The sequence below is a fragment of the Mytilinidion resinicola genome, assembly GCF_010093595.1.
Source record: "Mytilinidion resinicola strain CBS 304.34 unplaced genomic scaffold BDZ99scaffold_16, whole genome shotgun sequence".
Classification (NCBI taxonomy): domain Eukaryota; kingdom Fungi; phylum Ascomycota; class Dothideomycetes; order Mytilinidiales; family Mytilinidiaceae; genus Mytilinidion; species Mytilinidion resinicola.
Genome location: NW_022985452.1, coordinates 243,681 through 267,909, shown reverse-complemented (window position 1 = coordinate 267,909; position 24,229 = coordinate 243,681). Strand labels below are relative to the sequence as shown.

The following is a 24,229-nucleotide window of genomic DNA, read 5'->3' as shown; positions in this document are numbered from 1 at the left end:
AGGTGAAGCACCTCCAACGGTGTCAGCCCAGTGAAAATCTCTTGTTCTCTGATTTTAGTGGTCGAGGTTCTTACATCTTGAGCCGAGATTTGTTCACTGCCCTGAGGCGGCTCAACAAGACAAAACACATGTCAAGGCATCTAGACACAGGATCTATTTGGCCACTCGTAAATGCTACATCATGTCCAACTTTTCAGAATATACTGAAGCAAGTCAAACACCGGCAAGAACATGGAAAGAGCCACTGGAGATCGTTGGTGTGATCTGAGGGGCCAAGAATTTACATCACGATCCGAAAAATTTATAGCTGCTGAGGCACCTCATACAGCGGTGAAACGGCTCAAGCACTTAGCAAACACCTGTGGGAACTGAAAGGAAAACGTAGGTCTAATTTGGTCGCCAGGAAATGAGATGGTCTCCTAGAGTTTCTGAGCACGTTGGAGGACCTCAAACGGCTTCAACGAGCTGAAAAGTGACGCTATCCTACCTCTTTCAATTCACGCTTTCTGAAACGTGACAAAGCTGCTCACATTTCACGCACCTCTAAAGGACTTCACGCGGTCGCAAACACGTGGAAAACGGCCTCGTTTAGCCCCCCAAATACACACTCGCCAGCTCGTGACATCACTCCTAGAATTTTTCACACCTTTAAAGGACCTCATGCGGTACCAAGCACGTGTATACACCTGGTCGAGATCATAGATTTAATTTCCAATGCGAAGAACTTAACATCCTATGCTGAAGATTTTTAGCTTGCTGGAGGACTTCAGGCGCTGGTAAGCATGTGGGAAAACGATGCTATTTCACACCTTGAGATATACGGCCTCCGATTCATGACATTGCTTCTGAATCTTTTCACACCTTTGGAAGACTTCAGACGCTGCTGAGCACCTGGAAAAGTAATTTGCTCTAGGACCTTCCAACATACGATCTCTGTTTTGTGACGTTGTCCCCGAATCTTTTGACACCTTTAGAGAACTTCAGACGCTGGTGAATACCTGGGAAACCTGTGCTATTTCGGGCCTTTAGATATGCAATCTTCAATTTATGACATTGCTCCTGAATTTTTTGACACCGTTAGGGCCATTCAGGCGCTGGCGAGCACTTGGAAAAGTGATGGTATTTGGGGCATTTAGATATGTGATGTCCGATCTATAGCATCCCTCTCGAAATTTCTCACACCTTTAGAGGACCTCAGACGGCGTCAAACACATGTGCACATCAACACTTCGATTCAATCATGTGAAAATGTGATGAGAATCACCCATTTCGTGCCCATTTCGCCTAACTTTTAACTACCAAAAGGCCAGAAAGCAATACCCAGTTCCGTCCCAAGAAGCACCCATTTCGTGCCCACGCAGCCTAACCTTTGAGTCCCGAAAGCCTAAGCCTTAGAACCCATTTCCGCCTAAAGAACCAACCACTCCGTGCTCATTAAGACTCACTTTTCCACCGAAAGCCCAGATTGCAGCACCCGCTTCCGCCAAAAGAATCACCCATTCCGTGCTCAATCAAACCAACTTTTCCACCGAAGCCCCAGACCCCAGGTACCCCCCTTCCGCCCAATCTTCCTCACATAATGCGAGTGTCCATTATGGCGAACTTCTGGACTTTCTCCTTAGTTCCAGCATTCTGCGGAATGCCGTACTCCGCAATGATGCACTCAAAGGGCATGTTCGTCACCTCGCCCACGACCTGCTCCGTCTTCGGGTCCTTCTTCTCCTCAAGGTCCCCCCAGAGGATGAACAACTTCTCCCTTAACTTGGCGAGGGCCTTCTTGGTGTGGTTGCCGTTCTTGAAGCTATTTACCACATTAGCACCAAACGCGTAGTTAGAAATAGGAGAAACTTACTCGTAAGCCTTCATGTCCAGCAGATACTCCGCGCGGTCCTGCGCCACATAGACCGGCAGTTGCGCCGGGTTTGGGTTGAGCTCTTTGGGGACCGACGCGTCCTCAAGTAGCAGAAGGAAGCAGAATTCCCACGGCGCCTGGCCCTTCTTGCGCCCGCCAGGGTTGTACGCGGGGTCATCGTTGCTGCAGCAGAAGTCCTCGATCTTTGGGGGGTCGAAGTCCTTGACGCGGACCCTCACGCGCCGCTTTTGGTTGATGAAGGGCAGTGTGTAGGTGACTCCGCCTGGACTCTTGTTGGTACGGTCGGTGTTTATGAGGTCGTGGAGGGTGCTGAGCTGCACATCGGGGTACTTGCAGCGTACTGAAGCCAATTAGTAATGGTGATTAGATTGGGGAGGAAGAACTTACTGTGTGTGTTCAGCGATGACCCTGTTGCCACGGCCTTTGATTCAAGCCCAGATGTCTCCGCGTTTGAGACTATCACAAACCCAGCTGTTGCAGCCTCCAAATCAAGAGCCTTCCCCTTCGCCGCTTCCTCCCTCAAACGCTTGCTGAGCTTCTTCTTGGCCTTCTTTGATAGCGTAGGTTCCTCTGTGGTTTTCTGCTGTGCTGCAGATGTCTCACGCTGCTTTTCGTACTCAGATCTCCGCTGTCTGACTGCCTGGACTCGTGCATCGTCTCGGTAAGGCTTGCGGATGTCGACCTGTTCGGGGCGCTTTTGGTCTGGGTGAAGATTCCCTTCGAGGAAGCCATTCCGGCTCGTCTTGAGACGGACGTTTCGCAGGAGGACGATGTCGCCTTCGTTGAGATTGTCCCGAGCCCAGCTAGAGTGCGGTGGGTAAGCCCGGACCGACATTGTGTGATATCCAAAGGGACCCTGCCACTGTCGCTTCAGACGATCTGTATACCCGAAGGCATCTCCATCGCGGCTGCTATCTTCTCCTAGTTCGGTCGGTTCGGGATAACGATATAGTAGGTTGTTCTCGGTATAATCGCTGATATAGAGATCCACTGCGCTGTTGTCTAGCGTTTCGAACATCTTGACAAGTTCTCCTAATATGTCGCGGAATCCGTCCGTACCCAGGTCTTTTATAAGCGAGAACCTGAGGCTATTGGCGGTGCCACCAGAGCCCATAGGCTTTGGCTTTGGCGCTGCTGGCAGAGTCGACGTCAGATCGGCCAGGTTGAGGCTCGGCGCGGCGGAGGAGGGGAGGGTAGACATGGCATCCTTCAGTCCGATAATATAAAGCTGCTCTTCCATGGTGGGAGCTCTACCAGCCACGGCTTTGTGCGGCATCGACCCACCGCATTCAATGGGTGCCTTGAATGCCGGAGCGGGGATCGCGGCTTCGTCGAAGTAGAATATTGCAACATCCGGTCCCCTGGATACCATCCCAACCAAGCCAAACTTCGTGCCGACCGTCATTTGCCGAACCACGAGGAAACCCCCAGCTGCCTTAATTGTAGGCATGTCCTGCTCAGATCTTCGGAAGATTCGGACCGTAAGAGGCTCCTCATGCGCATTGGTCAGATCCCGAAGCTTCATCGTGATCATCCAGTCACCTTTCCCCGTCTTCTTGGGGGGCAAGAACTCAATGACACAGCCTATCACATTGAGAGGTTTGTCGAGGGTTTTTGATGCATCGGCCAAGGTGCTGAAGCCGCGCGGCACCTGCGCCATGGTGTTGTTGGAGGCAGCGAGATATAGCGTGCTTGGAGGAGTTGTCAAGGTTTCGAGGCCAAGTTCGGACAGTCGCAGATAGTGCGCCACAGAGTAAGCCGAATTGAGAGCTTAGGGTAGTCACTTTGTCAAGGCGACCTCACTGTCTGAGTGGCTTCAGTGCAGTTTCGATGTCCGCAGCGAGCTTGGTGGGGCAGCGCAGATTTGAAGAGCACCTTCAGAACCAGCAGCAACGAGGTCCGGATTTATGGGTGTTGGAAGGAGAGGTGCTGGCAGAGTGGAATTGAAGCGCCGAGGGTAGTCGCTTTGTCAGGCTGATCGCGCTGTCTCAATGGCTTCGGTGTAGTGTCGACGTCCGCAGCAACATTGGCAGGAGTGCTGCAATTTGGGGGGGGTGTTGATTGCAGTGGAGTCGAGGCTCTGAATCAGAGTGTGTTGGAGAAGGGAGGGCTGGAATCGGGGTGAGGTGGTCGAAGATTTGACCGGCTGATCGCGCTGGCTGAGTGGTCCCGACGCAGTATCGACGTCCGCAGCGACGTTTGCTAGAGGGCGCAGATTCGGAGGGCGTGTCGGTACCAAGAGCAGCGGGCCCTGATTCAGAGTGTGCCGGAACTGGGAGGGTTGAATGCGGGCTGAGGGAGTCGAAGGTTTGACAGGCCGATACCGCTGGCTGAGTGGCCCCAGCGCTGTGGTGGTCTGGTGTTGTGGAGTGTAGGAGTGATGGAGGAAAGATGAAGCGGAAGCCTCTTATATAGGCCCTCTCCCGTTCGGAGCAGTGCGAAGGTGCTTCGGAGCAGTGCGAAGGTGCTTCGGAGCAGTGCGAAGGTGCTTCGGAGCAGTGCGAAGGTGCTTCGGAGCAGTCCTAGGTGCAGCAGATTTTCACTGACTTTGGTCTGATTTGTGGAGTGTAGAAGTGATTGAGGAAAGACTGGGTGGAGGCCTCTTTTATAGGCCACCTTCCCATTCGGAGCAGCGAAGCTACTTCGGAGCAGTCTTGTAGCTGTACCGACCTGGGGTGGTTGATGGAGAGAAGATTGAGGCGATCGATGTGACTGCTGACTGCCGTCTGGTTTGTGGAGTGTAGAAGTGATGGAGGAAAGACTGGGTGGAGGCCTCTTTTATAGGCCGTCTTCCCGTTCGGAGCAGCGAAGATACTTCGGAGCAGGCTTATAGCTGTATCACGCGGAAGTGGCTGACGGATGGAAGGTTAAGGCGGTCGAGGTCACGTTTGAGAAACTTTATACGCGCCGAGACTTAGAGAAAGAGGTAGAAATAGACAGAAAGATTGCACTGAAGTATCACTCTTTGAGTACTTCATTCACTTATCCAGAGGATTGCCAACATTGCAACAGCGTTTGTCACGAGCAAAGTGCTTGCTTGTCCTGTTAACAGAGTCTCCAGAGCGCAGAGGGTCGACAAGGAGACTTTCTTTCAGCAATCGAACCTAAAAGAGGGCCCTCAACTAGTGTTGGATTGTCTCACACCAGCATTCTACTCACATTTGCTCTTTTGCACCGGACAGCACAGCGGCGTCAACATTAAGGAGCAGCAAGCGACAGTTGATGCCAAGGCTGCTGAGTCATCCCCCGCGCTAAGACCCAAAAGAGAGGCCATTCTGCCCGCAGCCATTTTGCACAGAACAGCGTCCTCTTTACCCCACGACCGACCCAGCGCCTCCCTCACTTCTCACCACCCACCACCCACATCCTCACACCGGTGCCTAAAACCACCATCTCCAGCACCTCACCAGTCTTCGACCCACGCTGCAGCCGCATTCCCCGCCGCCATGGCCGAACGCTACATCCCGGAGCATCGACGCACCACCTTCAAGGCGAAGAGTGCTTTCAAGCCCGACGAGCTCCGACGCCGCCGCGAGGAACAACAGGTCGAAATTCGAAAGGCAAAGCGCGAGGAGAACCTCGCAAAGCGCCGTGGCATTGCTGGCCGGGACGCGCCCGGAGCCTCGCTGGGCGCTGCCCCCGACAGTGATGATGAAGGAGGGAATATCGAGAGTCAGGTACGTCTATTCCACGCTTTGATGCTTGTTCGGAGTGTGCGTCCTCTGGGGTACGCCGTGCTTCTGCCCATTGTCCACGATATCCCCTCCCCTTTGCCAGCCCGCTGAGGCCCGTACGCGGGCTGGGATTGTTTGGACCGCCACCCGCTAGTTGTTGGCGGGTGAACTGTTCCCTCCTTATCCTTATCCGCACGAGCCACCTATCCGACATGGGAGTTTGGACCCTGATGGACTTTTGTGCAATGCGATTTGATGAGCACCCTTGCTGACATGACCGTGCATTAAAGCTGAATGAGGAACTCCCTCAGATGGTCAAGGGAGTCTTCTCCGACCAGATCGACGAGCAGATCCAAGCCACCACCAAGTTCCGAAAGCTGTTGTCAAAGGAGCGCAACCCGCCCATCGAGCGCGTCATTGAGACGGGTGTCGTGAGCAGATTCGTCGAGTTCCTCCGTTCGCCTCATACCCTGGTCCAGTTCGAGGCTGCCTGGGCTCTCACAAACATTGCGTCGGGATCTGCTCAGCAGACCCAGGTTGTCATTGAGGCCGGTGCCGTCCCAATCTTCGTCGAGCTGCTTAGCAGCCATGAGCCGGATGTCAGGGAGCAGGCCGTCTGGGCGCTCGGAAACATTGCAGGTGACAGCCCGACTTGCCGCGATTTCGTCCTCCAAGCCGGTGCGCTTCGACCGCTCCTCGCTCTGCTTGGAGATAGCCGCAAGCTGAGCATGCTCCGCAATGCTACGTGGACTTTGAGCAACTTCTGCCGTGGCAAGACCCCACAGCCTGATTGGCAAACGGTCAGTTTGGTTCCTATTCCCCCACCCTCAACTTTTTGACCTTTGACTGATGCCCTCGGATAGATCCAACCGGCTCTCCCGGTCCTTTCAAAGCTTGTCTACTCCCTGGATGATGAAGTTCTCATTGATGCATGCTGGGCCATTTCCTATCTCTCAGATGGCTCGAACGACAAGATCCAAGCCGTCATTGAAGCTGGAATTCCGCGTCGCCTCGTAGAGTTGCTGATGCACGCTTCTACCTCGGTGCAGACTCCCGCGCTCCGCTCTGTTGGAAACATCGTCACTGGTGATGATGTCCAGACCCAGGTCATCATCAACTGCGGCGCTCTGCCTGCTCTTCTATCTCTTTTGAGCTCGACCAAGGATGGCATCCGCAAAGAGGCGTGCTGGACCATTTCCAACATCACCGCGGGCAACTCAACCCAGATTCAGGCTGTCATCGATGCCAACATCATCCCCCCTCTCGTTCACCTGCTCCAGAATGGGGACTTCAAGACCCGGAAGGAGGCTTGTTGGGCCATCTCCAATGCCACCTCTGGTGGATTGCAGAAGCCAGAGCAGATTCGGTATCTCGTGCAGAGCGGTTGCATCAAGCCTCTGTGCGACCTTTTGGCCTGCCCCGACAACAAGATCATCCAGGTTGCTCTTGATGGCTTGGAGAACATTCTCAAGGTTGGCGAGATGGACAAGGAGGCGTCAGAGAGCACCGGCGACCCAATCAACCGTTACGCGCTGTTCATCGAAGAAGTTGGTGGTATGGAGAAGATCCACGACTGCCAGAACAATGCCAACGAGGAGATTTACATGAAGGCCTACAACATCATCGAGAAGTACTTCTCAGATGATGAGGAGAACGCGGAGAATATGGCCGAGTTGGCCCCACAGCAAGGCCAGGACGGTCACTTCGGGTTCGGAGCCCAACAACAGCAGCAGAACTTCAATTTTGCGAATGGAGGCGACTCCATGGATATGTGAACGTACAGTCACATATCGATACCAAAATATGACTTTGGCCACTCCACGACGCCGGCGTAGCACTCCAGTGACGAACGGCAAGACAGTACCAACCCGTAATAAAGGCCGTCACCGTAACAAAGGCCGTCAGAATCCTAATACGATGGATCCCCGGCGGTCCCGGGCCATTACACCATTTAATCCACGACCAACCCTTGCAACCGCTCGCACACCCATCACCCCCTCCCCAATCGGACCACCCCCAGCTCAGCTCCTCACACCATCCACCTCAGCCCTCAACACCAACCCCCATATCCAAAAGAGCGTGTCGACCCCTTCGTCATGACCGACTATGAAAGCATCGCAAGATACACCGTCATGTAATTCCCTTTTCTTTCCGTTTCTCCTCCTGTCGTATCGATTCGCACCCTACCTCCAGCATCATATCCCCGGCGTAACCTAGTGGACCCCTTGTGTCTTTTCTTGCTTTCTCTTGTGGTCTTCTTTCTTCCCCTTTTTTGGCACCCGGATCACATTTGTCGCAGACTGTCGGTTCAAGCTTGAAATTGGTTCGGCGGGTTTGGGGGGTGTCAAGTTGCGATGCAAGCCTGGAGTGGACTATGTGAATCCCTTATTTTCTCTTTTGGGGGGGTGTCGATAGATCAATATGGGAATGGGAGTCTGATATGTTTATTTATTTGTGCTATTTTTGTGATGTTTGATGATCTATTGAGGTAACCTAAGCAACTTCGAGCCTTTTTTGATTATCTAGGTTTTTTGGAAATCTACTGAGGCACCCAAGCACCATCGAATCAATGGTATTGGAGACCGATTCTTGCTCCAACTCACAACGCCGATGGTAACAAGAAAGACTGCGCTATGAATTTCTATCCAGTTTTCCCTTGCTCCCTTTACGCCCATCCCAAACTTTCCAAACGTCCCTTACCCAACCCTCAACCGCCTAATAGCTCCGGATACCACATCAACCTTCGCATCCCCGCAGCCGCCAGTCCGCCCAGGACTCACCTGCCCGTTCTCTGCCTTGTTCCCAACTTCCCCTATCAGCACGCTCTTATCCGGCCCCGTAACTGTCTGCCCCTTCGTCTGCGCAAATTGGGCACTCCGCTCATGCGCGGGATTCGACGAGTAGAACTCATCCCGAATCGGATGGATCATGAGCGTCTGGTTATGAATCGTGAGCGCGCTGTTCGTCGGAACAGTGACCCAGTTATCACGGTCAAACGTCAGCGGCTCGGAGGATATTAGAATAGTGCTCGAGGACTTGTCAAGGCGGGCCATACGGAACGTCTTCGCGGGCGGCTCTGACGACGGCGGAGACGGAGCAGAGGACGGCGACGACGCAGGCAGATCTTCCAGCCACGACGTCCCCGAGCTGAAGAAGAGCGAGGCGGCCTCGTCGGTGCAGGACGAGACATAGCGCGTGCAGACGACGCTATGCCCGTCCGTGACCGCGAAGTTTAGCAGGCTCCGCGTGTCCTCCGTCCGCAGCGCCTCTGGTATCTCAGCGATAAACGCATTGATCCGCTCGATCGTCTTTAGTAGCGCTTTGCGCAGCACGATATGCCCAAATCCTTCCGAGGCCGCCCGCTCGTCGTCCGGCGACACGCCCGCTCGCTCCATGCTGTCCAGGAACAGCGCGAAGGCCCACTCGCTGTCCGTGCTCCCTTGCACGTTCACAAACCATTGCTCGGAGAGGGAGACGGCGAGGCGGCGCTTGACGTGCTTCCAGCCGCCGATGCCGCCATTGTGCATGAACATCAGCGAGCGGTAGCGGAAGGGGTGGCAGTTGGAGTCGGAGAGATTGCCCTCGGTGGTGGCGCGCACGTGGGCGAAAATGAGGGAGGAGGTGGTTTTGGAGGCCAGGCGGGAGAGGTTGATGCAGTTCCAGGCGGGGATGGTGGAGGTGAAGATGCAGGGCTCCGGGCCTAGGGCGGGCGCGGTGTAGTAACCGACGCCAAAGCCGTCGCCATTGTGAGGTCGGCGGCGGTCCTGGGGATGTTAGTGTGTTGGGAGAGGTGGAGGGGAGGGCGAGGGAGGGGTGTACCAGGCGGAGGCGGGAGTCGTAGGATTGGGTGAGGATGGAGTGGGTCGGGTCGAGGATGAGTTTGGAGAGGAGGATCTCGTCTTTGCCTTTGTAGACCTGAGGTGGTTAGCAATTGAGAGAGAGGTGTATGAAGGTTGAGGACGTACTAGAAATCTACACATGATCGCTGCTCTTGCTTGTTATTACTTGGTTGCCACTATGAAAGGCGCTCGTTGTCCTTCGAGAACTTGATCTGAATTGTGAGAAGAGTCAGAGAGTACGGGCTGCTAGCCGATCTCGCTTAGCACGAACCGTACTTTTTCCGGGATATCCTCAGCCCCAACATCATTTTAGAAGATTATATATTATATAATTCTACTCTACACTCATCAGACAGGTCGCGTGGCCCAATGGCAAGGCGCTTGACTACGAATCAAGAGATTGCAGGTAAGCATCAGCAATATTAGCCTGCCAAACCCCGACACTAATAAGTTTCAGGTTCGATCCCTGCCGCGATCAGTGACACTTCCTTTTGCTTTTTTTTATTTTGCACTTTGAAGAACATCTTCTGTAAGAACGTGTACATGTAGTGATGGGAGAATTGGGGAAGCTACTCGCTTCAAGAATTTAGATGCATAACTGGCCTTTTCTTCGCCGCTTTCCTTTGCCGTTTTTCCTTCACTTTCCTACGCCGTTTTCCTGCGCCGTTTTTCCTGCGAGGTTTTCAGGAGCTAGCTTTCAAGGACCTCAGGAACGTTGTAAGCTTTTCGACGCTAGGTAGGATGGAAGGCCTGCAAGACGAGGAAGGGTACAAAATGATAAAGCCCTGCAAGATGAGGAAGCCCTGCAGATCTATGAAGGACAGTAAATCTATAAAGGGCTGTAAAATTATGAAGGCCTGTAAAGCTATGAAGGCCTGCAAAAGCAAGACAGTGTCAAACTTCCACGAGGTCTAAACTCACGAAGAAGTGCGCGGAGTAACTACTCAACGGCGCGAAGTTTCTGAAATCCGATGGCGGCCTACGTATGTTGCCAGGCGTGTGACTGTTGGAGCAATGGAGGCTAGAGGATATGTTCAGACGATGAAATCAAATAGGCTCTTGGAATCGATTCCAGCAACTCCTCTAGCTACACCTACTTTGGAGGAGCCTACGAAGTGGAAACACTTCGAGGTAGGCGGCGTAAATCTGAGCTCATCTTCTTAATGATAAACTCGACTTCCGTGGTTCTACTCTAGCTTATCCAGTTTTAGCTTGCCAGATCATTCTGCAGGCATTGGCTTCCATTAGGTTCTTAAACGTGATGTCCTACTCCTTGGTTAAAGGCCTAAATTAAGGATGGCGAATTGAGGCCTACATGCTAAGGTATGCACCATTAAATAGTGTGTTCTCGCAGGTCCTTAACTTTAGATGTATCGACATTAAATTCACGTATTCTAGGTTCCAGGAACCTTGTTCCTATAACCTCAACCCTAAAGACCTTGGACAAACGCAAAATCTACACGTACCCAGTAATCTGCTTATAACCAAGGCTTACACTCGCCCCGGCCTCCTTGCACTAAGCCTTGGCTTTGCGCAAGCCATACTTCGAACCTAGATTCGGTGAACTTGGACTCCTTAAACCTCAACTCTTTAAACCTCAACTCCTTAAACCTCAACTCCTTAAACCTCAACTCCTTAAACCTACATTCCTCAAACCTATACTCTTCGAACCTTAACTCCACGAACCTCAGCCCCTTAAATCTGTACTTCTAAAACCTGCACTTCCTAGAACTGTACTCCCCGAACCTCAAGTCCTAACTCCTCGAACCTCAACTCCTCGAACCTTAAGTCCTAACTCGTCAATGCTATACTCCTCGAGCCTATACTCCTCGAACCTGTACTCCTCGAACTTACATAGTGAACCTTCCTCTACGTACCAAGACTTTTACACGACAGGATCACTTACACCGACGGCCGATCCATGTAGGCGGCCTTCTCAAGTCCAACTTCGAAAGCTTAACAGCAGCCGCTCAAACTCAATCAGAATCCTCGAGCTCAAAGATCCAAGGAGGGTCCGTAGACGGCTGCCACTTTCTTTGCTTAAATGAATCGAGTTAACTCTTCAACATTCGTAGGTCAAGTTCAGTATGGTATGCCTTTCGATCGAGCGTGAGCATAAAGGCCCCCTCAAGAAGACTGTTATCTTCAGAAAGCCTGCGTCCAGGACCCGGCCTGCATCCGAAAGACGGCCTGCTTCCGAAAGCCAGCTTGCGTCCTAATGTAGCCTGCGTCTACAACCTGCCTGATATCCTCAACCTGCCTGACATCCTCAATACATGGTGAACATGTTCCACTGGGCACACGACCTCAACTCCACCTAGAACGTACACTTGGCCCTACGACCTCGATTTGGCCTACAACTTCAATCAGGCCGCAACCTCAGCTAGGCCTGCAACCAACCTCAACTAAGCCCTAGCAGTCTGTGTCTTCGACCTGGCTGACATTACCGAAAACTTCAACCAGACATACGACCTCAATCAGGCCTACGACCTCAATCACTGATTAGGCCCGCAATCTCAACCAGGCCTGCAACTTTGGCTAGGCCTGCATTTTCCGCGAGGCCCGCACCTACAAGCCAGCTTGAGTCCTCAACTGGCCCGCTACCCGATTGCTTTCCTCATATGGGCGTGAGCTGTTCACACGCTCGCGCCGGGGAGAGATATCCAATAGAGGGTACTAGACTTGCGAAAATCGTGAAAAAAGCCTTCTACTGTTGCGTGCGGAGCTTCGTATTATTCCCGGATATCTGAACGGGTTGCAAGTTTGTCGGCTTAAACAGTTCGTAAGCCTGCTAACGGGGTGGAGGCTCATTCGGCGGAGAAATAGAGAATGTAGTAAGAATGGGGGTATATAAAAGTAAGAGGAAGGAGAGTAACGTGACGCGGAAAAAGAAGCCCCAGTCAAGCTTCGTTGAACATAGACTGGTAGTCTATTCTGACTCCGTTTGAGGTAGCCTGGAGATCTATCAGGGTTGTCAAAACTGTCGTTTTCCAACTCTCAGTACCGTATCAGGGGCCATCAAGCGGTGCTAGGCAAGTGTACACAAGCTCAGAGTGGGTGTGTATTGAAAGGATAAGACGCTTTAGAATCGAATCCCAGACAAGTGACATCCAGTTTTTGTTCAGGGGAGCGTGACAGTAACACACTTCGCTGGCTGGCAGTTTGAATAAATCCCTACCGAAGCTGGCTTCGATTTCGCCTTGACGCGAAACTTGAAAAAACCGGTTTCAGAGAAGTACTCTTTGGGAGGCGGGCGATTCCTACTAGGAGGGTGGTGTCTTGCTTGCTTTTTTTTCTGAAAAAATGGAGAGAGGTGTAGTATCTATACACCGAAAGTCTCTTTCCTACTACGTACGTCAATAGGGCACAAGAAGGTTGATCTTTTGCTATGAGTAGAAAGTTATATTCACAAAGTATCGCCACCGGTTAAGGCGCACGGCGCCCGAACGCGATTTTGCCAATGTAAATGTTTCTGCTGTTACTTTTTGTTGCTCCAGGTGTCGTAGCGGCGCTGATATTACGGGCACAAGGGGTACTCAATCTGGGGACTCACTCCAGACGCTCGGCTAAGAAGATCATACCTTCAAGAAAGTGACTCGCTTCAAGAATCTAGACGTAGCCAAGACCCTCCCAATGCCATATATTGGACCAGTATGATACAAACTATTTCTACAAAGGTTACAAAGTGTACATCGCTGGTCTACCTGTCCGTCAACATATTCTGTATCGCGCTCCAGTATTTTTGGTTGACCACTTTTTGCACCTCCTCCTTTGCTAGCCACTTGAAGTCTTTAATGCCGAGCTTGTTATCCGCTAAATTTGCTTGACCTGCCATTATCCGTGCTTTCATGAAGAAGATCTTCTCGCCCAGCTCCTCCACATTCTTCCGCTCTGGGTGCGGTCGCCGTTTTAGGTACTCGAAGCTGTAGTGGCCGACTGGCACATTGCCAACGACCCAAGTATTCATGTTGAGACCGGCATTTTGTACGAGAACACGCTCCGCTGCCTACACATCACCGAATTAGCCAGCGTCCCCCAAGCCGTCTCTAAATCATGATCATAATCACTCACCTGATGCAGAGTCTCCCTGCCCCGAATCTGATCATCAGGCAACACCCACCGCCCCTCCTTATTCTGCACCACAAGATACAAGCTCCGCTGCATCAAGCGATCCAAACTCCTCTGGTCCCCCTTCCGATCCGCCTCCGTCTCCCGCGGCATCGGCCGCTCCACAGGCTCCGCCTTCTTCTTGCTCGCCTCTGCCGCGACCTCCACCCCCACTTCTGCCACCGCTGCCCCCTCAACCCCCTTCGCCGCATCAGCCCCCGCGCTCTCCGGCGCACTCGCATCCGCGTCCTCCAGTAGCCGCTTCACCTGCCACGCGGGCTCCGCCTCCTGGGCACCCACCAGCACCTCATCGTTCCAGCCCTCAGGCCCGTACGGGTTGTATACGCCAATGTCGCGGGCGGGCGTGAGGCGCTGCTTCATCTTGCGCTTCCAGTCGATGTCGGCGGGTGTGTCTTTCTTGAAGTAAAAGTAGCGGGGAAATGGGAGAGCAAGACGCTCATTTAATCGTCGTTGATATAGATAGAATGATTTCTCGAAGGGGTGTAGATCGCGGGTCAGGAGGGGCGGGCGAGAGAGCACGACGCCAGCGCGGATCTGGTAGGCTTGGGAGAGAGAGGTGGAGGTGACGGGGAGGATGGAGGAGAGCTGGGCTTGGGCTTCGAGCGCCGGTGCGGTGGCGGTTGCGGCGGAGGAGTAGGGGGAGATGCGGGCGTGGCATATTGAGGGCCCTGGGATGAGTGTTAGATGGGGGTTTGGAGAGGATGGAGGAGGGAATTGGGGTTACCTTTTCGAGAGGCAATGTGCCTCGCGCTTCTGTGACCGGCGTTCATGATGGCGGTTGCATTTCCTGGCGTGGGGATGGGTCTGGCGCGCTCAATCCTCAATATCATGCCGTGTCGCCTGGAGTCTCGCGTCCAAAAATTGTGAGCGATAGACTAGCAGCTGCACGTGATGTATAACGCACAGGCCACTGCTACTCGACTTTTCTTCGAGAATCCCGGCTTCTCTTCTTCATCTACACGGCACCATTCCTTATCACCAACAGCTCGTAATTCTCCGGAGCTTTTGGCCATTTAAAGGTGCCTAGAGGAGATGAGGGCAGTCTTTTTCGCTAGCGATACCTGAAGCTTTATGGAGTATGGCTAGATAGATTTTGCGCACATATTACCCTGGTGTGGGTTGTTTGGGATTACGACTGTTTGGATTCTGTAACAATGGCCTAAGAGTATGCAGTTCGAGTTAAAACGGTCACATTTGTTTCTATGGAGGAGTGTCCAACCAAATGCCTTGCCGTAACAATGCTTGATGATGGAACGACGAATGTCCGCAAAATCTCTCGATATTCTAGATGAATTTATATCTCCATCTATAGGAGTTTCTTTGCAGCTTATATATGTTAACACCGTCTCTCAGTCTCTTGATATGCCTCCCTTCTAATAATCTTCGAAAAGACGCCCTCCAGGAACTCTTAGATGTGGTCGTGGGAAATGGTCCGTTATAATCTTGTATTGATATGACCAACAGCAAATTCTGTGCCATAGACACAATTCAGTCCTGCTGAACCCACAATGACATGAAATTTCAGCGATATTTCGGCTCTTTGGTGAAGCAATAATCTCACCAAAGAAAATCGTGGCTGTATGCACCTTTAGATGGTAAAGAGAGATGAGACTTGCCCAGTGTAAATTCCCTACCTAAAATGATTAATCTCGAGCAGTGAGCAAAAAGACACTACTTGGAAGCGTCCCAGAGGAGAAAGTGCCATTGAAGATCATAACTAGTCTTACACTATTCACACATTCGTAATATACCCTAGTCCAACAAGCATTTACACGAAGAGCCATACTCACCAAAGGCACCCTACGCAGCCTTCTTCATCAGGGCACTCTTAAGTTCGACAGCCGGAGCTTCCTCTCCGGGATTCCCCTTAAATTCCCACCCAGCCGCAATCTCCGCATCACTCGCCTCCCCCAGCCTCCTCACCTCCCTCCGCATCCAGCTCACAATCTCTGCAAGCGCCTTCACATCCACGGCTGGATCGGCCTTGAAGACGTTCCGCCACACGGCAGCCGCCAAAACGGCGTCACTCTTCACTAACCCCTCGTCATAGGCGGCCAACACGCCTCGCCACTGGATCCACAGGTCTTTGAGATACTTGTTCCGCACGCCGCGCGCAACCATGCCGTGGAAAGTCGCCATGCGGTCCTCCGCATTGTGGAAGAAGTGGTCGAGGAGATGCTGGTGCCAGGCAGGAGCGTGGGCCTTGGGGAAGAGGCGGAAGCGCACCGTAAGGAGGTACATATGGAGGAAGGTCACTTGGGCCCAGGTATTGAAAGTCGGGGTTAAGCCGAGAGCTGGATAGTGTTAGTGATTGAATTGATTCCAGTACTCCACATAGATATAAGAGGTGTTCTTACAATCATACCACCACCCTGTGCCCACGCCTAAATCCTCTCCCGCGTCGTTCTTCGGCGCGACGCCCCCTTCGTCGATCTGGGGGACAGTGTAGTTTCCGGGCCGCGAGCACTCCAGGAACAGCGGCTGAGTTGCGCCATATGCGATATATGTCTCCGTGGTTTCCGAAGCTCGTTTCCTGAACTCGCTTGCTAGCCGCGCTGTTGTAGAAGCCGGTAATGGGGACTTTCCAGGAGATGCGACCTTCGGGGGTGCGGTGATGAACTCGACACCTTCTATCACGGACTCCGCGGGCGCACCGGAGGTATTCTTCGAGTCGGGTCGGAGTTTGGGTTTTCGAGGTTGCTGAGATGCGGAAGCGAAGGTTCTTAAGGGTGTATTGGGGATGAGATTCGATGTTTTATGCGGTGCTCGGCGGGCCTGCGGATGTTAGAATTGATACTCATATAAGTGTGGCATTACGAACCGGTGCAGCGACCTTCGTCCTCTTCACAAGAGCGCCTAAGCATGCTCTACAGGTGTAGCCGGAAGCCATTGATGGTGATGTGGGATAGGCTGTTTGTTTTTGGGCGATGTTCGTTGCACATGCAGCTGGAAAAAAATCGCGAGTCGCGTTTATGGATGATCTCACCATTCAAGCGCCTTTTTTGTCTGTGCAGGATTCTCCACCAGCTTTCAGAACAAACCAATCAAGTTGTCAAATATCTAATATTTACAATTGAAGCAATCTCCTGCTTGAAGAAGAACATATCCTATTCCATAGAGTTCTATTTGTTGCATTGATGCTGAGTTGAAAGCACTTCTAATCCACCTATATACACATCAATCGTATCATGTCGTGCCTACCAACCCCTTATAGGGCTCCCAGCTCCTTTAGCTTTCCAATCATACCATCAACGTCATCAACCTTCACGCCGCCCTTCCTTGGTGGTGGTTCCGTAACCTTGAGCGTCTTTAACCTCGCCGAAAAATCACCCTCGTAATCCTTCAACGTCTTCTTAGCCAGCGGCTTCTTCTTCGCCTTCATGATATTCGGCAAGCTGGCATATCTCGGCTCATTCAACCGCAGATCCGTCGTGATGATTATAGGCAGCTTCGCCTTCAGCGTCTCCACACCCCCATCCACCTCCCTCGTAACCGTCACATTATCCCCCTCAATCGTGACCTTTGACGCCGACGTCGCCTGCGGCCAGTTCAGCAGCCCCGCAAGCATCTGTCCTGTCTGATTCGCGTCGTCGTCGATGCTCTGCTTGCCCAATATGACCAGATTGCTCTTCTCCTGCCCCACCACCTCCTTCAGCAGCTTGGCGACGCCCAGCGGCTCCAGCTGCTCCGATTCTTCTACTACGACGTGGACACCGCGGTCTGCGCCCATGGCCAGGGCGGTACGCAGCACGTCTTGCGCTTTTTGCGGGCCAGCGCTGAAGGCGACGATTTCCTCGACGGGGACCTTGCGCTCGCGGATACGCACAGCTTCCTCAATGGAGAGCTCGTCGAAGGGGTTCATGCTGTGTTTCACGTTGGCGGTTTCGACGGCGGTTTGAGCGCGGTTGACTCGGGGTTTGACCTGCGGTATCGGAGCTATTAGCAAAGGAATTTGGGGATGAGGTTGTAGAAGAATTATAAGGTGTCAGAAGAGTTTGGATGCCAGGCAAAGCATGTATGTTTCAGCGTCTTGAAAGAAAGGGAATGTAGTGCATACAGCATAGTCAATGACCCTTTTGATGGGTACTAATATCCTGAGGCCCGACATGGTGCTATGTGTAGGAAGAGTGGTGGTGAAGCTCGATCAGGAGCTGTAGGGATGTTCTTGAGTGTTCAAGGGTGCAATTGATAGGGGTGTCAGGCTCCAAAAGGCGTTGAGGTGACAAGAGAGTTGGAAGTCGTCGAGCTTTGGAAGATCTCGGGCCAAAGTGGTGAGCGAAGTCCTCGGCTGCGGGGAAGAGCCGGGTGTAGCCACGCGATCACCGCCTCCTCTGGTCCTCTGAATATCATAGAGGTATGGATTTCAGTTTATTTGAACATCATATGTCCCTTTCAAAGACTACGATGCTAATAGACAGATCTTTACTTTCCGTGGGATGTTCAGTAACTATCATAATGCATAGTCAAAGGGAGCTTCCGCTCAGTCATCACTTCGAGCTATTCAGCAGAGCAGAATCAGGCGTGTTGATCCCAGGACAGGATGCTAAGTTAATCTGGCATCACTAGAAAATATCAAATGGTAAGTGAGGATGGGATCGTTATGCTTTCTACACTGTCCTCACTGTACGAAACCAATATCTATCTTGGTTTCTTTTCCACTCTTTTACCACCGTCTGAAGTCATCCAATGCCTTTCCAGATATCCATACAATGTTTAAAATACTGGAGCGCGCAAATCAGACCCCTAGTAATGCAGATCTTGACAACCTCATACCGTCGTCTGAAGTCCTACACTACCTTTTTCTAAATCCGGGCGACACGTAAACAGCTAGAGCGTGCAAACCGAACTACTTTCCCAAAAGCGCTTTCACCAATTACGGCCACATATTTCTAGAAAGCAGAGGTTCCAGGTACTCTGCCTCTCTACCAAGTCTCCTGCTTGTATCGTCCACTCTTTTCCATGCCATCCATGTATGCCTCAGCCTCCTCGCGAGACAGTGTGCCTTCTTGCTGGAAGACCTCGATGAGAGCCTCTCGTACCGCCTGTGGCATTTTACCAGAAGATCTGTATATTCAATCGTCAGCTCGACTTCAAAGACATCTGAGGAATTTATGCTAGTGTCTACTTACCCGCAAATACATACGATACCACTGTGTGTTGCGAGCGCCTCGTAGACTCGGGATGCGTGAGTGCGAACAAGATCCTGGACGTACACTTTACTCCTCTACCGCTATTTTCAGCGAGGCTTTTCATGCGGTCGAGAGCTGTTCCAACGTACCTGGTCTCTCGAGAAAGCGGGGAAGACATCAAGCGCCACGCCCTCACTCTGTAACCCTTGCCACTCGTCTTTGAAAAAGTAATCCGCGTTCGAGTTCCTGCAACCGAAGAACAAGACATCTCTCGGGACTTGTTTAACTCTCTTCTCGTTCGCATCATCGAGTACGCCCTGCCTCAAAGCCATCCGCTCATATATCAGCGCCCTCATCGGCGCCACACCTGTGCCAGGACCAACCATGACGACAGGCCGGTCACTGTCTGCCTTTGACACGCCTAGACCGCCTTTCTGGAGCGTAACACTGAGAGACTGGCCTGGTTTTAGAGAAGCAACATAGCGTGAGCAGACTCCCTGTCGTAATCGTTTGATGACGGTACGGTATTTCACTATGGCTATTAGAAGCTCAAAGCGTGTCTTGAAGGCGTCATCCACCTCATCTCCTTGGTTGAGTCCGTCTCTACGACTATCCTCCCCCAAGGTTGTATGCTTCAGCCTACCACCGCTTGCAATACTGAACTGACGCCCCCGCATCACAGGTATGATCGAGCACACACGTTGCCAAGGTATCTGCACGCTTTCGAATTCCTGGAGCACTTCGAGGATGCTTCGGCGGGGTCGGGTGGTGTAGTCGTATAGCTCATCAATGTACTGGGGATCTGTGAATTCCAAAAGCCGATCTCGGTGGTAAGTATCGCTTGTGTAATGCGCTAGTTGCGAGAAGAATGAGCGTCTAGGTATAGCCATTATATCGAGGTGATTAGTGAGAAGTGATCGGAGGGTGGTAGATGAACCAGGCATTAGGTTTGGAAGAGGCTGTCCTTGGGCGGCTGTGTTTCCGGATGGGGATGTGGAGATGAACTTGATTGGGACATCGGCTATATCAGTCCATTTCATTGCACTTAAAAACTGGTTGACGTCGGAAGGGAAGTTCTTGGGGAAAATGGTTAATATATCTCCTGGAGTATACAATTGGCGTCCTGGTGTGGTAAGAGTAAGATGGCGTACATCCTGCCAGTGGGTGTCGAGCGTGACACGAGTGTTCGAGGCAATTGTTGCAGTCAGGCTGTTGGGAACGTCAAGGAGGTCTTCTGATGGGACATCCGGAGTCTCCACGTAATCAGTAGATCTAGCAGAGGAAGTGCTAGAGAGCTCTGCGGTATCCGAGGTCTGGAGAAGCCACTTCGGTTCCAGCAAGACGTCATCGGGAATTTGTTCAACAGCTTCTGGGAGAGGGTACGCCTGCAATAAGGACTCACGCAGCTTCAGCGACCAAGGGATGAAGCTGCCATCTACCCTAGGTAGACAGTAGCGTTAGCATGTCTTATCCTGGTCTGAGATGAAAGGCACGTGACGAACCCTTCAGGATGTTGCTCATCAGATTCCCCACGATCGCAAACCCTTTCTGCACCAAGTTGAATTAGACGGTTATACAACTTTCTGTGCGCCCAGTTGAACCTGTGAAGTGATAAATAACCCCGAGACCTATGACTTGGGTGACGAGAAAGCTCACTTGGGATACGATGTATCTCCCAGCCCAAACGAAGCGAATTGTAATCGTTTCAAGCATCCCGGCTGCAGCCGTTTACTCCGTAGAGCTCTCCAAAATGTGAGGGCATTCCCCGGCAAGTCTCCTTGGCCGGTGGTGGAGACGCTTATGAGGACAACAGAGTGCTGTAATAGTTGTTTCTGGAGTTTCTATCAGCTACAGCAGACTATAGAAGCTACAACGACATCACATACAATGCTAACCGAGTTGAAATCGGACACCTGGGTGCTGAATCGAAGACGCTCTGCCATCCGGCCCAGCTCCTCGGCCACATCCTGGGCGTTGCCTGTCTCGGAACCATAGAGAACGAGTGCTGTCCGACCAGCAAGGGCGGCTTCTATGGCCATTCCTACCCACTTCAAATGCCCTCTCGCAGCTTCACCTGGGCAGAGCGAAGGCCACGGGTCTTGCCGTGGAGCAGTGGGGTCCAAGGGCCTTTCTATCGGCAGTTCTTCGCTCTTGCAATAGTCATTAAGTATGCGGCCGACATTGGTCTCTATGGCTGACAGGCGAGCGATATATACCTTAAGAGTCTAGTAGAACAAGGCCTAGATGGATCATGGGCTGCCGAGCACGCCGTCGTACTGCCCTGAAGTGCACAGGTGTGCAGTGAAGTCTCGTGATGGCGAGTGGAGTGGAAATGTGGGCTTTGTGGCGGCTTCCACCCGACTTCTAGCGCGTCCAAGGCGCCCCGGTGTTCGCTCCTGCGACCAGGCAGGATGCAGCCTCGACTGCCGCTGCAGCAGAGTGGAGCAGTCGCTATATCGAGGCGGAGGCAGCTGTAGCAGAGTGAAATACGGTAAGATAAAGGTGCGACGCAAGGCTGGCGCGCCCCCATTGGCTGCCCTGCCGCATCATCGTTTCGCCGGCGGCTAGCGCACCTTATTATTTTCAATCGCGGCCAGGGCCCTCCTATTCTCCTTCATCCAACATCAAGTCAACGCACGATCACAGCTCCCATCAAACCCAGCACCCATCCACACTCTTCGGGCACCTAGCTACCCAGCACAACTCCCTCTCGTCAACCAGTTCCACCACCCGGCGGTCAACGACAATCCCCATCACCCTCAGAACCAGTTCACAGGCAGCCCTTACCGGCCACCAGGACACCAGAGTTTCTCCTCAACCTCTGCACGACTCTCGTACTTCGATCTCAGAAGTACTTTAGCCCACCCACCTAGTTCGTGTCATCAATCCAAAACTTCAAGCATCATGTCTGCACCTGTCGAGAGCGTTACCGCCCAGTTGGCAAACACCACCCTCAACGAGCCTTCCGCCGCTGCGGAGGGCGACAAGTCCACCAGCGCTGCCCAGGATGAGGCAGTCATCGCCAGCGCTGCTGAGGGCAGGAGACTCTATATCGGGAACCTCGCCTACGCGACCACCGAGGGGGAGTTGAAGGAGTTCTTCAAGGACTACCTCGTGTAAGTTTGCCCCCCAGCACTGGCACCCTTGCGTGTGTTTGACTGAAACTGACCTTCAACCCTCCAGCGAATCTACGTCTATCCCCACCAACCCTCGCACTACCCGCCCCGTCGGCTATGCCTTCGTTGATCTCTCCACTTCCAACGAGGCCGAGCGCGCCATCCAGGAGCTGAACGGCAAGGCCATCCTTGACCGTAAGGTCTCCATCCAGCTTGCCCGCAAGCCGGAGGCACACGAGGGATCTGGCAGCGGCGCGGAGGGCGCCAACGGCGAGACTCGTCGCCGCTCTTCTACCCGTGGCCGTGGTCGCGGACGTGGACGCGGTGGACGTGCCGGCCGTGGCGGCCGCTCGGTAAGTTAGCAAATATGACTGTCGACTTGGATCTGGACTGACAAATCTGGTAGCAGAAGGACGGCGCCGAGGGCGCTGAAGCCGTCGAGGGCGAAGCCGCTGCTCCTGCCGAGAGCGCACCGACAAATGTACCCGGCCAAGTTATTCCACTCACCGAAACAACGAACGAATCACTTACAACCGAGAAGGGCGCTGAGACTGAAGCCACTGCCACCGCTAAGTCCAGCAAGCCTCGCGCTCCCCGCGAGCACAAGCAGCGTGGTCCTCCCGAGGATGGCGTTCCTTCCAAGACCAAGGTCATGGTTGCCAACCTGCCGTATGACCTGAAGGAGGACAAGGTAATTATGCGGGCTCGAGTCGGATATTGACCTGGCTAACTCTCCCTGCAGCTCTTGGAGATCTTCAAGGACTACGAACCCTCTTCCGCCAAGATCGCTCTCCGTCCCATTCCCCGCTTCATGGTCAAGAAGCTCCAGGCCCGCAACGAACCCCGCAAGGGCCGTGGCTTTGGCTTCGTTACTCTGGCTTCCGAGGACTTGCAACAGAAGGCCTGCTCCGAGATGAACGGCAAGGAGATTGAGGGCCGCGAAATCGCTGTCAAGGTCGCCATCGACTCTCCCGGCAAGGAGGATGACCACCCCGCGACCCACACCGAGGGAGATGAGGCCACCACAACTGCCACTGAGGCCACCACCGAGACCCCAGCTGCTGTCGAGGCTACTGCTTAGACAAACTTCCAGCACCCCGGGAGCAAGCCGGTGAATATCTAGTTGTGCCTTCACTGGCAACAGCTACGCTTATGCATCACGTTTAGTTTCCCGCGTGGAGTTTGTTTAGGAATGTTGGCGGACTGGGGTGGTAAGGTATCTTACTTTTCTTCTCGGCGGGTTTTCCTTCTCACGTCTTGTCTCATTGCATTTCGGGGGAATAAAAACTAAACTTTCGGGATGGCCCCGGTAGGTCTGGGAAAGGATTGGGATACTTTAATCACGAACACAAACTTTCACTTGATGGATTGAGAGTGGGGAAATCTTAAGCGGATTTTGAATTAGTTGAGCATCTTCTCACACCAATACCTGATAGGAAACAAGAAAAAATTCGTCCAACTCTTCTTTTCTTCTCTGATTCTGATTTTGTTTCTTTCTCTTTGCAAAAGGGATGAAAACGAGTCAAAACTCCACATGTACGATTAGAATTTCTCTTTTCCCTTCGGCTTTCGGCAAAAGGAAAGGGGAGTTTTGGCGCGTACGGTACTGTTTCGCTATGATCTTTTACCCCCTTTTGGCATGTAAGCTTTTCGAATGGGCGAATGGGCAATGCAAAAGTGGGTTTGCTGCGGCACTGGACTGGATATGTGCATGCGTACCGCTGTTGAGGGATGATTGTCAACGCATCACCAAATATCGCAGGTGTTGAAAGCTCGAGTCCATGATCAGGACAGCATTGAATGCTTGCAAATCGACTAATCTTGACGTAGTTTAAGATATTGGCGGCATACCTTCGCAAAACCATCAGAGCCCTGGAACTAAAACAAACGCTTGGGATGCGATCCTCATTTCTGTCTTCGGCTCTCCCTCTAAGCATCGACTGAAGACGGCGGCTTCGTCTAGACTCCCGTTCTCGCTTCCTCGAACGCGTCCATTATTTGTTGACTGTCCCGAGACGAAGGCACTAGCTTCATGAGAGAGGACACACGCAGCACAGTAGCGAACATGTCCGTATCAGTATACAAGCTTTCATGATAAATCGAACGAGTAGCACTCCATAGTCCGTGTCTCGTGCCTATCCACCGAGCAATCACCCTTTCAAACACGTCGTCTGATTGGCTTTCTTGCCGCGCGATCTACGCCTCGGATGAGCTGGCACTCCAGCCCATCTCTAGCGGACCTTTCGACTAATTGAGCAACGACCAAGCGACTTCCTAGGCTTCTTCTGGATTCACGAGCCGCATAGCTCCACGATACACATCAAGGAGAACATCAAGCTAGAAAGCAGGAAGCAGAAGCGATCGAAGGCCCCAGCCTCGCCGGCATCATCAAATTCCCAATCCATACATCTATGATCCCCGCTGAGCCGCTAGGCCCTCTCTCTTCCAAACTTCCATGCTGCCCCAACAT

The 24,229-nt window shown here is 52.6% G+C and overlaps 9 protein-coding genes and 1 pseudogene across 10 annotated transcripts; 3 read left to right on the top strand and 7 right to left on the bottom strand.

Annotated features, from left to right (window-relative positions):
- Nucleotides 1-1,252: 1,252 nt before the first annotated feature.
- On the bottom strand, nt 1,253-3,284 carry BDZ99DRAFT_465889 (uncharacterized protein). The gene is made up of 3 exons (XM_033720648.1): nt 2,261-3,284; nt 1,853-2,213; nt 1,253-1,801 (listed from the first exon to the last, which is right to left on the bottom strand). Exons 1-3 carry the CDS (start codon nt 3,276-3,278, stop codon nt 1,573-1,575), a joined length of 1,608 nt encoding a protein of 535 aa, XP_033573203.1. The 5' UTR covers nt 3,279-3,284; the 3' UTR covers nt 1,253-1,572.
- A 2,035-nt stretch (nt 3,285-5,319) lies between these two features.
- On the top strand, nt 5,320-7,322 carry BDZ99DRAFT_479511 (ARM repeat-containing protein; the record flags this gene model as incomplete). Its single annotated transcript, XM_033722241.1, has 3 exons — nt 5,320-5,550; nt 5,838-6,347; nt 6,411-7,322. 3 exons carry the CDS (start codon nt 5,320-5,322, stop codon nt 7,320-7,322), a joined length of 1,653 nt encoding a protein of 550 aa, XP_033573202.1.
- A 638-nt stretch (nt 7,323-7,960) lies between these two features.
- On the bottom strand, nt 7,961-9,584 carry BDZ99DRAFT_422633 (N-terminal nucleophile aminohydrolase). The gene is made up of 3 exons (XM_033716995.1): nt 9,513-9,584; nt 9,367-9,462; nt 7,961-9,311 (listed from the first exon to the last, which is right to left on the bottom strand). The coding sequence occupies exons 1-3, from the start codon at nt 9,525-9,527 to the stop codon at nt 8,244-8,246; spliced, it is 1,179 nt and encodes a 392-aa protein (XP_033573201.1). The 5' UTR covers nt 9,528-9,584; the 3' UTR covers nt 7,961-8,243.
- Nucleotides 9,585-9,741: 157 nt separating this feature from the next.
- BDZ99DRAFT_t64 lies at nt 9,742-9,864 on the top strand (annotated as a pseudogene). The gene has a single exon. The product of its transcript is annotated as a tRNA-OTHER (tRNA).
- Nucleotides 9,865-13,086: 3,222 nt separating this feature from the next.
- Nucleotides 13,087-14,348, bottom strand: BDZ99DRAFT_422631 (uncharacterized protein; the record flags this gene model as incomplete). Its single annotated transcript, XM_033716994.1, has 3 exons — nt 14,239-14,348; nt 13,458-14,182; nt 13,087-13,392 (listed from the first exon to the last, which is right to left on the bottom strand). The coding sequence occupies exons 1-3, from the start codon at nt 14,342-14,344 to the stop codon at nt 13,087-13,089; spliced, it is 1,137 nt and encodes a 378-aa protein (XP_033573200.1). The 5' UTR covers nt 14,345-14,348.
- Nucleotides 14,349-15,114: 766 nt separating this feature from the next.
- BDZ99DRAFT_448959 (uncharacterized protein) lies at nt 15,115-16,452 on the bottom strand. Its single transcript, XM_033718091.1, has 3 exons — nt 16,336-16,452; nt 15,872-16,289; nt 15,115-15,808 (listed from the first exon to the last, which is right to left on the bottom strand). The coding sequence occupies exons 1-3, from the start codon at nt 16,402-16,404 to the stop codon at nt 15,315-15,317; spliced, it is 981 nt and encodes a 326-aa protein (XP_033573199.1). The 5' UTR covers nt 16,405-16,452; the 3' UTR covers nt 15,115-15,314.
- Nucleotides 16,453-16,532: 80 nt separating this feature from the next.
- BDZ99DRAFT_465883 (electron transfer flavo protein beta-subunit) lies at nt 16,533-17,775 on the bottom strand. The gene is made up of 2 exons (XM_033720647.1): nt 17,572-17,775; nt 16,533-17,436 (listed from the first exon to the last, which is right to left on the bottom strand). The coding sequence occupies exons 1-2, from the start codon at nt 17,620-17,622 to the stop codon at nt 16,723-16,725; spliced, it is 765 nt and encodes a 254-aa protein (XP_033573198.1). The 5' UTR covers nt 17,623-17,775; the 3' UTR covers nt 16,533-16,722.
- Nucleotides 17,776-18,436: 661 nt separating this feature from the next.
- On the bottom strand, nt 18,437-20,682 carry BDZ99DRAFT_523698 (riboflavin synthase domain-like protein; the record flags this gene model as incomplete). The annotated part of the gene is made up of 6 exons (XM_033725821.1): nt 18,437-18,578; nt 18,644-18,738; nt 18,793-20,083; nt 20,146-20,244; nt 20,300-20,475; nt 20,530-20,682. The coding sequence occupies 6 exons, from the start codon at nt 20,680-20,682 to the stop codon at nt 18,437-18,439; spliced, it is 1,956 nt and encodes a 651-aa protein (XP_033573197.1).
- A 758-nt stretch (nt 20,683-21,440) lies between these two features.
- On the top strand, nt 21,441-23,055 carry BDZ99DRAFT_92521 (RNA-binding domain-containing protein). Its single transcript, XM_033729034.1, has 4 exons — nt 21,441-21,759; nt 21,827-22,112; nt 22,166-22,450; nt 22,502-23,055. Exons 1-4 carry the CDS (start codon nt 21,548-21,550, stop codon nt 22,838-22,840), a joined length of 1,122 nt encoding a protein of 373 aa, XP_033573196.1. The 5' UTR covers nt 21,441-21,547; the 3' UTR covers nt 22,841-23,055.
- Nucleotides 22,993-23,996, bottom strand: BDZ99DRAFT_92509 (uncharacterized protein). Its single transcript, XM_033729033.1, has one exon. The coding sequence runs from the start codon at nt 23,694-23,696 to the stop codon at nt 23,145-23,147; it is 552 nt and encodes a 183-aa protein (XP_033573195.1). The 5' UTR covers nt 23,697-23,996; the 3' UTR covers nt 22,993-23,144.
- Between the last annotated feature and the right edge of the window lie 233 nt (nt 23,997-24,229).

What these genes read in the sequence shown, in the direction of transcription:
- BDZ99DRAFT_465889 (XM_033720648.1), bottom strand. Translation starts at nt 3,278, where the DNA reads ATGACGGTCGGCACGAAGTTTGGCTTGGTTGGGATGGTATCCAGGGGA. An exon ending in GTCATCGCTGAACACACACA is followed by an intron (nt 2,214 to 2,260) that starts GTAAGTTCTTCC and finishes AATTGGCTTCAG; the next exon opens with TACGCTGCAAGTACCCCGAT. An exon ending in CTGGACATGAAGGCTTACGA is followed by an intron (nt 1,802 to 1,852) that starts GTAAGTTTCTCC and finishes TGTGGTAAATAG; the next exon opens with CTTCAAGAACGGCAACCACA.
- BDZ99DRAFT_422633 (XM_033716995.1), bottom strand. An exon ending in ACGACTCCCGCCTCCGCCTG is followed by an intron (nt 9,312 to 9,366) that starts GTACACCCCTCC and finishes TAACATCCCCAG; the next exon opens with GACCGCCGCCGACCTCACAA.
- BDZ99DRAFT_448959 (XM_033718091.1), bottom strand. Translation starts at nt 16,404, where the DNA reads ATGGCTTCCGGCTACACCTGTAGAGCATGCTTAGGCGCTCTTGTGAAG. An exon ending in GGACGAAGGTCGCTGCACCG is followed by an intron (nt 16,290 to 16,335) that starts GTTCGTAATGCC and finishes TAACATCCGCAG; the next exon opens with GCCCGCCGAGCACCGCATAA. An exon ending in CACAGGGTGGTGGTATGATT is followed by an intron (nt 15,809 to 15,871) that starts GTAAGAACACCT and finishes AACACTATCCAG; the next exon opens with CTCTCGGCTTAACCCCGACT.
- BDZ99DRAFT_465883 (XM_033720647.1), bottom strand. Translation starts at nt 17,622, where the DNA reads ATGTCGGGCCTCAGGATATTAGTACCCATCAAAAGGGTCATTGACTAT. An exon ending in AAAGGGTCATTGACTATGCT is followed by an intron (nt 17,437 to 17,571) that starts GTATGCACTACA and finishes CCGATACCGCAG; the next exon opens with GTCAAACCCCGAGTCAACCG.
- BDZ99DRAFT_92521 (XM_033729034.1), top strand. Translation starts at nt 21,548, where the DNA reads ATGTCTGCACCTGTCGAGAGCGTTACCGCCCAGTTGGCAAACACCACC. An exon ending in TTCTTCAAGGACTACCTCGT is followed by an intron (nt 21,760 to 21,826) that starts GTAAGTTTGCCC and finishes TCAACCCTCCAG; the next exon opens with CGAATCTACGTCTATCCCCA. An exon ending in CCGGCCGTGGCGGCCGCTCG is followed by an intron (nt 22,113 to 22,165) that starts GTAAGTTAGCAA and finishes CAAATCTGGTAG; the next exon opens with CAGAAGGACGGCGCCGAGGG.
- BDZ99DRAFT_92509 (XM_033729033.1), bottom strand. Translation starts at nt 23,696, where the DNA reads ATGCTTAGAGGGAGAGCCGAAGACAGAAATGAGGATCGCATCCCAAGC.